General features: G+C 44.2%; 1 protein-coding gene across 1 annotated transcript; it reads right to left on the minus strand.

Moving 5' to 3' along the window:
* Positions 1 to 970: 970 nt before the first annotated feature.
* Positions 971 to 12,580, minus strand: LOC127910592 (salivary glue protein Sgs-3-like). The gene is made up of 4 exons (XM_052474824.1): positions 11,764 to 12,580; positions 4,707 to 5,151; positions 4,325 to 4,405; positions 971 to 4,013 (listed from the first exon to the last, which is right to left on the minus strand). The coding sequence occupies exons 1-3, from the start codon at positions 11,767 to 11,769 to the stop codon at positions 4,344 to 4,346; spliced, it is 513 nt and encodes a 170-aa protein (XP_052330784.1). The 5' UTR covers positions 11,770 to 12,580; the 3' UTR covers positions 971 to 4,013; positions 4,325 to 4,343.
* Between the last annotated feature and the right edge of the window lie 189 nt (positions 12,581 to 12,769).

Genomic DNA, 12,769 nt, shown 5'->3' on the forward strand with positions numbered 1-12,769 from the left:
GTGCCCTGTCCAATCCAGGGAACAGAGCGCTGCGCTAACAGATCACTGCTGGCCAAAGGGTGATCATAAAAATATAACAAGTTAGTTCTCATGTTGTGACAGCCTACTGAACATGATTGTTGTTTGTTACTGAACTGGCCGAATGGCAGAGCTGCCCATCATCTATCCTTCAGCACCAAGAGTTGGTTCAACTTCTTTAACATCATTGATCGATCCTGGCGCTGTCCTTTCAGCACCACCAAGGGCGCCCCAACCACTTAAAATTACATCTCATCTAGGTCTGTTGCCTACGCCTAATAGTCATACTCATCAAAAATCACAAGATTATTACTTCTCACTATGGTGCTCCTTTAGTAAAGTTAGATCAAAGCTATATCAATGTCTTGCAAGATCAATTAATTAGCATGTTAAATTAATTCGCATTTTCCATAACAAAACCGTATATAATACCATAGCATAGTAGGCCTATAGATTACTATTACACCAAAAACACCTAATTTCCAATGAGATGTTAGGATAGTTAGCTGAAGCTGAATAGTCTAATTGTTTTCCTCATACGCCAAAACTCATCAGAGCGTACAACTAGGCAGGGTATATTCTTTGATTGACACAAAATACAAGAATACAATAAACGATAGTTCGTTAACAGCATCTGCTCTAATTTGCTCAGGAAACAGCCATTCAAAAGATCTAAATGCATATTCACATGAAACTGATTGAGATCAATCAAATGAGTTGCATGCAGTTTGGACATTTCACCGGTAAAATGTGAATAATTATCATTCACTATTGACTGATGATGGCCTATTTTGAAATTGTGTAGCTTATGCCTAACTTGGTGTTTGGGCATTATTATTACTTTTTTCTTGAGACAATATGTGTTGGTACAGGCTGACGTTGCAATTGGAAGATGCGTGTATATTATATGTGTAACGGTTTTCTTCTGGTGAAAGAGAGGCGGACCAAAATGCAGCGTGGTTAGTTTTGTACATCTTTAATAAAGATGAAAATACAACAATCTACAAAAACAAGAAACGTGAAAAAACCGAAACAGTCCTATATGGTGCCACAAACAAAGACAGGAACAATCACCCACAAAACCCAACACAAAACAGGCTACCTAAATATGGTTCCCAATCAGAGACAATGACTAACACCTGCCTCTGATTGAGAACCATATCAGGCCAAACATAGAAATAGACAAACCAGACACACAACATAGAATGCCCACCCAGCTCACGTCCTGACCAACACTAAAACAAGAAAAACACACAAGAACGATGGTCAGAACATGACAATGTGCATATTATATGATAGGCTTTTCAAATGGCTACATCTGTTGGTACAAAGTTGGATTGAGGAAATCATGCTGTTATTTACAATTTTGTTGCGCTCCCTCACTTAAAAAAGAGAGCACCTCACCACTGTGTGCAAGTAGGCTAATAGTAGGCTTGCTAATGAAACAGATAAATTACTGTCAACTGAGCCAGAAATTAACAGGTTTCTGATTTCTGCCATTTTTTTCAGGTTTTCGCTGTCAAAGTCACTTTTTTATGTAGAAAAAAACAACAGCATTGTATGTTCTATGTCCATAACAAGGCTTAAACCTAAATTAGGAGACCACTTTTGAGGTCTGGGAAAATCTAAGAAATGTTGATTTGAGTATAGTTACCCTTTAATTCAAGTACACAGGCACCTAGCATTGTTGTTTGGTTAGCAGTGTTTCTGTTGCACATGAGATGGAGTTTGCAAAACAAATGGCCACTGAATTGATGCAAATAATCATGATATTATTCTGCCAGGTAGGCATAGCCCACCAGGCACACATTGGTTGAATCAACGTTGTTTCCATGTCATTTCAATGAAATTACATTGAACCAACGTGGAATAGATATCGAATTGACGTCTGTACTCAGTGGGAGGGCACTTTGTAGATAGTTAACATTTAATTGAGAAGGTTTTTGGGAAGGCCTTTCCATCTACCAGAAGACTGTTAAGCCTATCATTAGCATCGCTATATTTTACCTGTTTGAAACCTGGACGTTTTACTTCATATTTTGAGCTATGTTTTACCTTGTTTCAAAGTATCCGATAGTCAAATTCCCTCCATAGAAACATGGAGGCTATTATTTTTTCCTCATATGCGTTCTACATTTATAATTTATATTTCCATCACTGTCTATGAAACTACTGGCATGTGCAGTGCACATTTTAGAACGGTGTTTGCGCAAATTGCAATTTGGGACATTCTCATGTAGGACTACCGCCGTGTGCAGATTGCAACGCCTAAAATGTGAAGAAATAATCATTTATCAAAAGTTTAAGCTGAACATTCTGATCTTTTCCATCAGCTTTTTAAATTGATACAGCGTATACCTCCACTACACTACTTTGATATGCAGTGGCAATTTTAGCATGTAAATCTTGGTGGGTCAAAAGAAAAATGTAGGTTGCATGCCAGCAAAGCCACTACACAACACAAAACAATACATTAATTTCACTATAAAGGTGACAAACGTTGCCCACAAACTGTTAGGGCCTACATAAAGCTGTCCCAACACCTTACCATTGCTACACCTGGCTATCAGCGGAGCCTTGTCTGGCAGCCAAACAGTTAATTCAGCCTCATTTACTGGCTTTAAAAAAACATAGCTGATATGGCTGACTTGCTTAAACAAATCTGGTTTCCAATGACAATTGAGATGTACAAACTATGGCATAAAAGGACCCCAAGCGGATTAGAGGCAATCTGTAATTTCGATTAAGACATTAATGAGCGAGCTAGGATAGACATAGTCAATATAACTATTTGTTCAGCTTTTTTGAAAATATACAGCGACAGAATTCAGAACATGGGCTGTTCTTACGGTGTTCTCCCTGTACACCAAGTCAGAACGGTATGATAAATAAAGGGGGCATATAAGCAGACAATGAAAGCTCTTACAATATTTGATGATTACATTTCTCAAAAACAGGTTATATACTACATGTCAGAACAGTAGGCAAAATTAAGATGTGAAAATATACCAAATTATTATGGTGAGGCACTTGAGGTACTAATAGCTTAACACACAACATACCCTTAGTACTACACTTACTTTCTTAGCTACAGTATACATATATATAACCTATAAAGCTTTATTTCTGTTTAGATGAAAATGGTGGAAATGGCAGAGCTCCATAGATGGCTGTGGCTGCCAAGAAGGTGGACATTGAAGTAAAGGGCATGCCAGGTGGGATAGAGCTTTAAAAAAGCCCTCCCACTATGGCATGGCTCAACTATCTACCATTTGAGGCAGGCCGTGTCATCAAGTTTACAATTAGTAAGATGCGATGCTCTCTACAATGTTTTAATGCAGAATTGTATTGGTCATTGAAATGCACAACATTGACATGTACAGTTCAGGCAGAGACTTTACCCATTACTTTAGACAATCATGACATTCCCTTTGAACAGATACCCATTGTGGCCACTGCTCTCGCTAAAGGTCAACAGTGTGCTTTACTACAGTGGGGCGAAAAAGTATTTAGTCAGCCACCAATTGTGCAAGTTCTCCCACTTAAAAAGATGAGAAGCCTTTAATTTTCATCATATGTACACTTCAACTATGACAGACAAAATGAGAAAAAATATCCAGAAAATCACATTGTAGGATTTGTAATGAATTTATTTGCAAATTATGGTGGAAAATAAGTACAGGTCTCTCATCTTTTTAAGTGGGAGAACTTGCACAATTGGTGGCTGACTAAATACTATTTTGCCCCACTGTATATATGGCCATCCACCACTTGTTAATGTTTTTTATGGGCCAACGTGTCTGCTGATTATTTTAGAATATCTGTTTGCAGCTGGGGGTGGTGCTGGGCCTAGAGCTGGACATGGAGATGGGAGTGGAGCTGGACATGGGAGTGGAGCTGGGCCTGGAGATGGGAGTGGTGCTGGGTCTGGGCCTTTAACTGGAGGTTGGGCTGATGCTGGAGGTTGGGCTGCACCACGACCTGTGTCTAATTCCCTGGAGGATGGAAATAATATATGCATTTACACTGAGTAGACAAAACATTAAGAACACCTGCTCCTTCCATGGCATAGAATAACCAGATGAATCCAGGTGAAAGCTATGGTCCCTTATTGATGTCACTTGTTAAATCAAATGTATATGAAGGGGAGGAGACCGGTTAAAGAAGGATTTCTAAGCCTTGAGACTGTGGGAAGCATTGGAGTCAACATGAGCCAGCATCCCTGTGGAACACTTTTGACACGTTGTCGAGTCAAATCAAAATCGTATTTGTCACATACGCCGAATACAACAAGTGTAGACCTTACCGTGAAATTGTCACGTTCATCATCGTGAGGAGACCAAGGCGCTGCGTGGTAAGCGTACATCTTTTAATGGAAGAACGAACACTAAACAAAACAAATACAAAAAGAACCGTGAAGCTATATGACTAGTGCAAACAGGCAACTAAACATAGAATAAAACCCCACAAAATACCCAAGGAATATGGCTACCTAAATATGGTCCCCAATCAGAGACAACAATAAACAGATGCCTCGGATTGAGAACCAATCTAGGAAACTATAGACATATAAACCCCTAGACATACCAAAACCCCTAGACATACAAAACCTAAACAAACCCCCCAAAGATGCGGACTCCCGGACGCAAACCTAAACCAATATGGGAGGGTCTGGGTGGGCATCTAACCTCGGTGGCGGCTCTGGTTCTGGACGCCGCCCCCCTTCTTTACACTGAGTCCGCTCTTGTAGCACTGACCCGTGGCCCGTCGCTGGAGGTTCCGGGCTGTGGCCCGTCGCTGGAGGTTCCGGGCTGTGGCCCGTCGCTGGAGGTTCCGGGCTGTGGCCCGTCGCTGGAGGTTCCGGGCTGTGGCCCGTCGCTGGAGGTTCCGGGCTGTGGCCCGTCGCTGGAGGTTCCGGGCTGTGGCCAGTCGCTGGAGGTTCCGGGCTGTGGCCAGTCGCTGGAGGTTCCGGGCTGTGGCACGTCGCTGGAGGTTCCGGGCTGGCTGTGGCACGTCGCTGGAGGTTCCGGGCTGGCTGTGGCACGTCGCTGGAGGTTCCGGGCTGTGGCCCGTCGGAGGTTCCGGACTGCCGTGGCGCACTGTAGGCCTGGTGCCGGCACTGGTGGTACCGGGCTGGGGACAAGTGCGAGGAGCAACATTATGTACAAAACAAGTTACGAACAACGCGAAAAAACAAACAAAATGGCAAGGTTGGTTAAGAGCCAGTAAGACGGCAGCCCTACCCTCCGGCGTCATCTTCAGAACTTTATCCAGTATATTGACCAGATACTCTAGTGACCATTCTAAGAATGAAAAGAAATGTCTTAAAAAATGGAAGGCAGTCGGGAGGAGGCAAGATCAGGTGGGACCATTCTAGCCAATGAGAGGGCAGATACCCGTGTAAACAACAGGCACAACGGTTTCCCCTAGCTACCACAGCCACAAATCTAAATTATATAAGGCGAGGTTTATGATTTTGCGATAACTAGTGACGACAAGGCTCAACTCATATATCAAGTGTTTTTTTCTCAAAGTTGCCGGGATGTGAGGTGTCCTACTTAAATCAGTACACTTGTAACAACTTAATCATTAATAAACATCTATTTGATCAAATACGCAAAACGTGGCAAATAAGCCATTACATTTTTTGTTAACCAAATTCAACACGCTCTCATTGACCTCCATACAAGAACTGACATTTTGAAAGCTGATGGGATGGAAGGCAAAGTAAATACATAAATACATTTGCACATTGAGCACTTGTTGTCTCAAATACATCGTTACAGTTGTTGGTTAGCGAGCTAGTGAATTTCAGCCATATTAGGATTGACATGAAATCATTCAAAACACCACAAAACAAGACATGAGTTGTGTTTGAATACTTATACTAACCATATTATTTGTGACAAATTGTGTATGTAGTATGCTGATTGGTCATAGTGTGGATATAGTTAGTATGCCAAAAGTTCCCGGATGTCATACTACATTCGCCAAAATACAAAGGGTATTCAAGCAGTGGACACTATTTCTGTGCTTTTAAGGCCCATAATGCAATTCTTCAGAAAATCGTTTCACAACATTTTCAGATTTGAAGAAAATCTGCTGAGAGCGGATAAAAATTAATTGCTTTAACTAATTATGACAAATGTTAAGAAAATGTTGTGCAATGTAATAAAGGAATGACTTTCAAATAAGTTACAGGTTGTTGGCTGACAATTTGTTAGCTACGCTAGCCTTACAAACCACATAGCAGTTTGCTTGTATGTACCGGTATGTTAGCTAGCTACCTAACTACTATTACATCGAAATTGCGGGTATATTAATGATATGCTATCTGACTAACTACCCAACGTTTATAAACCTGACTATTCATGTCATTCTTAGCTTAGCTAAGTGGTATAGTTGTTGTATGTTATCAGTGGACATTGTTAAATAAATCGTAAGATGTCTAGCTCGTAATTTGTTAGCTATGCTAACAAGCTAGCAAGAAGTTGCATCAAAACATAGCATCAACTTCTGGTAGACAGGCGAAGTGCTAGTACACTCAACTGAAATGATACCATTTGTTTACAGTATATTAAAATGAACTATTATTATATCCTCTACGGGATCGGTGCCCCCCGCGGGACAGTTGCGCAAATGTGATTAACATGACGTTGTAAGTAACAAGAACATTTCCCAGGATGTAGACATGTCTTATATTGGCAGAAAGCTTAAATTATTGCTAATTTAACTGCACTGTCCAATTTACAGTAGCTATTACAGTGAAAAAACCACCATGCTATTGTTTTTAAAATTATTTAAAAACAATTACCCCCTTTTTCTCCCCAATTTCGTGGTATCCAATTGTTAGTTATTACTATCTTGTCTCATCCCTACAACTCCCATACGGGCTCGGGAGAGACGAAAGTCAAAAGCCATGCGTCCTCCGAAACACAACCCAACCAAGCCACACTGCTTCTTAACACAGCGCGCATCCAACCCGGAAGCCAGCTACACCAATGTGTCGGAGGAAACACTGTGCACCTTGGTTACTGTGCACTGCGCCCGGCCCGCCACAGGAGTCGCTGGTGCGCGATGAGACAAGGATAAATTAATGGAGATTGAATGTGGGAATTTAAGAATAGGGTTTTATATGTTTTGTTCTATGAGATAATAGCAGTCAGTTAACATGACCTTTATGAATCCTTTATTATGAATCCTTTGTGATTTCTGTTTTTTATTATATAAATTCTTAAAAATTGACATTAGCTGATAAAGATAATCTCATAGAACAAAACGTATAATATCTCCTAAGCTTGTGTTTACCACATACCACACACATATGCTTAATTTACACTTCATGACATGGCTTATAAACAAATGACACTTTGATGAATGATTTATTAACATGAGCAGTATCTATGAGTCAATACTGTAGTGCTGTTGAAATCGGACAGTGAGTTAAACTGTCCTTACTCTTCTGAAACATGTTTGTTAACTCAGACTTTACAACACAAGTCCATAGTTTTATATCCTACACATGCATGCCCTGAGTATCAGATGTGTCCTTTTATGTTCCAGTACAGTCTAAAGAAAGGTTGTGGTGTAGGCCTAATTCTGAAGCAAACTGGCCTGGTTGAATGCCCAGTCCAAAGCAGTGTGTGTGTGAATAGCCTTATGCCTCGATCACACTGACAGATGTATTGTGCAAATTGGTAAGCAGCATCATCTGGATATGTGTGCAACAAAAGTTCAACATTCACTTTCTGCTTCCATTTCTGTCAAGCCGTCTACACATACAGTTTGACGCAAACGTTGGAAAAATCCAATTTATGCATGTCACGAACCGGCTCAAAGCCCGTAACAAAAGGGAGACAACGTGGAGATAAGGAGTAACAAAATATATATTTATTAAATAAGTAACTAAGTATAATATACAATGGTGTGTGTAATCAGTAATCAGTAGTGTAAGTGAGTGTTTTGCATGCATCAATGTGATAATGCAGGGTGTTGAAAGATGCTAAAGCAAACAACCAAAAAAACACCAAGAAACACAACTAAATCTATAAAGGAGAGAGTCTCCTCCATGAATGGGGAAGTGGTGCATTTATCCTGGGACACACCGGGCCCAGGTGTTTCCCATGTCGACCCTCCCAACTCCGCCCACCGGCATCAAGAACAAAGACAGAATACGGCAGACAGAATGGGAGGGTCGTCACAATGCATCACACAGAACGCACTGAAACTGCCTCTCCAATGCAACATTGCAAGGCAAACACAGCATTCCATTAGAAATAAACGTACTTCTAGTGTACCAAAATGCAAAGCACTGTCGCTGTGATCGAGGCATTACTCATGTAGGCCTGTCTATGCTTGCTGTGTAGTCATGTGGGTCGCGTGTCAGCCAGACTGAATATGGGTAGCCTATACTACATTCACAATAGAGCTGTAGTATGATCTAAAATAAGGACGCGCGACAACCAGGTTCTAGCTCCAGCCTGTTTATTAACCTAACCCTCGCATGTCCTGCATAGGTACGGATACCCCCAAGGGACATCCTACTACATCTTCCCCTCTCCCATGAACAAGAACTCAACATGCATAACCACTGAAGCATAACTGAAATGTAATTTGGAAACCAGTATTATTCTCTAACATGCTACCTCCCATCCTGAAACAGTATGAAAGCATATAATCACACAGTATGAACATTAACTTAGGTAGTCTCTTTTTGGCTGGGTATGGTCCCCAACAGTATGTTTTCTCTTCACGTAGCATAGTCTCCCTTTTTGGGTGCGCTTGTGGCTCTGTGAGCATTCTCTCTCCTTCACCCTCTTTTCGTGCATTTTCTGTGGCCTCAGTCTGTGTGGCTGGTAGATCTGGAAAAGCTCTGAGGTGTGTTTTGTTCCTTCGTACCTCTTCTGAGCCTATGTCCACCACATAGAAGCATGGGGCATCCGCTTTCCTCAGCACTAATTGCTGGTGTCTTTGAGTTTGTAATCCACACACGTTGACCGTCAACTCTGGCCTCTCCTTAGCACGGTGTCTCCGATTAAAGTCTCCAGTTTGCGTTTGTTTCAGCCGTTTGTCCCTCTCAGCGAAGGCCTTCCTGTTAGGCCCTCGGTGTTTAAGCTGAGCCGGCGAGACAGGCAATGGGGAACGCAGCCTCCTGCCCAATCAGGAGCTCGGCAGGCAACGGCCCGTGATGTAACTCTGTAAGCTAACAGAGCCCTGTATGGATCCTTGTTCTTTTTCAGCAGTCGCTTGACTGTTTTCACAGCTCTCTCTGCCTCACCATTACTCTGTGCATGGTAGGGGCTACTGGTCACATGTATGAAGTCATATTCTGCGGCAAAAGCAGAAAAGGAGCTTGCAGAGAACTGGGGAGCGTTATCTGTAACCAGGACCTCAGCGACCCCTTGCCTGGAATTTTTTTTACTTTAATCCATTGATAACACTAGCTGATGTGGTTATGGGTGTCTTTGCTATTTCAATGCATCTTGAGTAGTAATCTACCACTAGCAGATAAGTGTCATTTTTCCAATAGAACATATCCACCCCTACCTTTTGCAATGGCCATTTTGGCAGCTGCGTTGCCATCATTGGCTCCGGATGACAAGATTGACATTTTGTACAGACCTCACACTGGGCCACTAGCTTGGCAATCTGAGTACTCAGACCAAGCCTCCACACTGAATGTTGAGCCCTCAGTCTGCATTTGGTTATCCCCATGTATCCATCATGCACTCTGTCTAGCATTTCTTGTTGTAGAGTCTCTGGGATAACTATCCGTTGTCCTTTCATGAGAAGGTCTCCATTACAGTGGAAGTCACTTTGGTGCACCCAATGGGGCTTCAGCAGCTGAGGCAGTTCCTCCTGCCTGGGCCATCCCTTTTTGCACTGTTTGTTGGCAGATATGGTCTTGTTGTTGCTCCTCTGCAATCTGCTGCAGTTTGGTCTGAGATGCAGGTAGACTGTCCCTTATTGCATTAATGGACACCTGTACCTCACCCTCTAGCCATTGCTCCTCCTCTGATAATGGACGTTTAATTGGGGCCCTGGAGAGTTCATCTGCTGTGATCAGTGCCTTCCCTGGCACATACACAATTTTGTAATCTCAGTAATCTGAGGCGGAAGCGCAGAACTCTGGGAGGCAAGTCGTCCAGTGCTTTTGTCCCTAACAGAGCCAACAGCGGTTTATGGTCAGTCTCTGGTGTAAACTGCAGGCCAATAAGGTATTGGCTGAGCCTTTCACATGCCCATGTGATAGCCAACGCCTCCTTCTCCACTTGAGCATATCTTTGCTCTGTGTCAGATAAGCTTCGGGAGATGTAAGCTATTGGACGCCACTCCATGTTGTCCTGCAGCTGTGTGAGGACCGCCCCTAGCCCAAAGGATGATGCATCTGTGTGAGGACCGCCCCTAGCCCAAAGGATGATGCATCTGTGTGAGGACCGCCCCTAGCCCAAAGGATGATGCATCTGTGTGAGGACCGCCCCTAGCCCAAAGGATGATGCATCTGTGTGAGGACCGTCCCTAGCCCAAAGGATGATGCATCTGTGTGAGGACCGTCCCTAGCCCAAAGGATGATGCATCTGTGTGAGGACCGTCCCTAGCCCAAAGGATGATGCATCTGTGTGAGGACCGTCCCTAGCCCAAAGGATGATGCATCTGTGTGAGGACCGCCCCTAGCCCAAAGGATGATGCATCTGTGTGAGGACCGCCCCTAGCCCAAAGGATGATGCATCTGTGTGAGGACCGTCCCTAGCCCAAAGGATGATGCATCTGTGTGAGGACCGTCCCTAGCCCAAAGGATGATGCATCTGTGTGAGGACCGTCCCTAGCCCAAAGGATGATGCATCTGTGTGATGACCGCCCCTAGCCCAAAGGATGATGCATCTGTGTGAGGACCATCCCTAGCCCAAAGGATGATGCATCTGTGTGAGGACCGCCCCTAGCCCAAAGGATGATGCATCTGTGTGAGGACCGTCCCTAGCCCAAAGGATGATGCATCTGTGTGAGGACCGCCCCTAGCCCAAAGGATGATGCATCTGTGTGAGGACCGTCCCTAGCCCAAAGGATGATGCATCTGTGTAAGGACCGCCCCTAGCCCAAAGGATGATGCATCTGTGTGAGGACCGCCCCTAGCCCAAAGGATGATGCATCTGTGTGAGGACCGCCCCTAGCCCAAAGGATGATGCATCTGTGTGAGGACCGCCCCTAGCCCAAAGGATGATGCATCTGTGTAAGGACCGCCCCTAGCCCAAAGGATGATGCATCTGTGTGAGGACCGCCCCTAGCCCAAAGGATGATGCATCTGTGTAAGGACCACCCCTAGCCCAAAGGATGATGCATCTGTGTGAGGACCGCCCCTAGCCCAAAGGATGATGCATCTGTGTAAGGACCGCCCCTAGCCCAAAGGATGATGCATCTGTGTGAGGACCGCCCCTAGCCCAAAGGATGATGCATCTGTGTGAGGACCGCCCCTAGCCCAAAGGATGATGCATCTGTGTAAGGACCGCCCCTAGCCCAAAGGATGATGCATCTGTGTAAGGACCGCCCCTAGCCCAAAGGATGATGCATCTGCTGATACTTTTGTCTTAGCGTGGGGACGGTACTGGGCCAGCACTCTCTGTGAGGCCAGATCTCCTTTGATTTTGTCAAACGCTACCTGTTGCATGTGACCCCATAACCAGTCATTCTCTTTGGCTAGTAAGTCTCTCAGAGGTTTGGTTGTATCTGAGAACTGTGGGAGGAACTTACCCACATATGTGACCATGCCTAAGGTCCTGACTTCAGCCACATTCTGGGGTCTGGGCATATCTGTGATGGCGCTGATCTTCTCTGGGTCCGGCTCTATTCCAGCTGCACTGATTTTGTGTCCCAAGTACAAGACCTCTGATTGTGCAAAAGTTCATTTTTCATTGAGTGTTAGGCCAGTCTCCTGGAGTCGGGTCAGAACTGCTGTGAGCCTTACATCATGTTCTGCTCTGTCCCTTCCGCACACGAGCACATCGTCCGCGTGGACTATGAAGCCACTCAGCCCCTCCAACAGCTGGGACATGCGTCTTTGGAAATGCTCAGGCGATTACAAATGGCAAAACATTAAAACAGTAACGGCCAAACGGTGTTATAAATGTTGTGAGTGTCCTACTCTCTGATGACAGCGGTATCTGCCAGAAACCTGAGCGGGCATCCAGCTTTGTGAAGACTTGTGAGCCATCCAACTGAGCCACTGACTGCTCCACTGATGGTAAGATGTGTCTCTCTCTGCAGAGTGCCTCATTCAATTTAGTCATGTCCACACAGATCCTTATGTCCCCATTGGCTTTTGGGACCACCACAATCCCTGCACACCAGTCTGTGGGACTCTCTATTTTAGACACCGGCCCAATTTCTTCCATCCTCCCCAACTCTTCCTTTACTCTGGCCAATAAAAGGGATAGGCACCCAGCGGGGGTGGTATAAGGGCATAGGGGACAGAATCCTCTTTCAGACGGATTTTGTAGTCACTTTCTATCCTTCCTAGACCAGTCTAGTTTAAATGACACAACCTCCACATTGAGTTTAATGTCTGAATGCCAGCCAGCATTGTTTCCCTTTACTTCTCCCAGAAAGTTGCTGTCCTGCTGTGCCTCCTCTGAGACCTCATGCATTTGCTTTAATCGACAGACAGCTGAAAAGTGTCCTCTCCTGTGACATTTCCTGCATTCCGCATCCTTTGCCGGGCAATCTTTCCATCTGTGGAAAGGGGATTTCCCACATTTGC

This window comes from Oncorhynchus keta, chromosome 22 (assembly GCF_023373465.1).
Source record: "Oncorhynchus keta strain PuntledgeMale-10-30-2019 chromosome 22, Oket_V2, whole genome shotgun sequence".
Taxonomy (NCBI): domain Eukaryota; kingdom Metazoa; phylum Chordata; class Actinopteri; order Salmoniformes; family Salmonidae; genus Oncorhynchus; species Oncorhynchus keta.

Bases quoted from the DNA above. Each gene is read 5' to 3' on its own strand.
- LOC127910592 (XM_052474824.1), bottom strand. The intron at 4,406-4,706 runs GTTAGATGCCCA...TGTTTTGTTTAG, and splicing joins GAACCAGAGCCGCCACCGAG to TGTTCGTTCTTCCATTAAAA.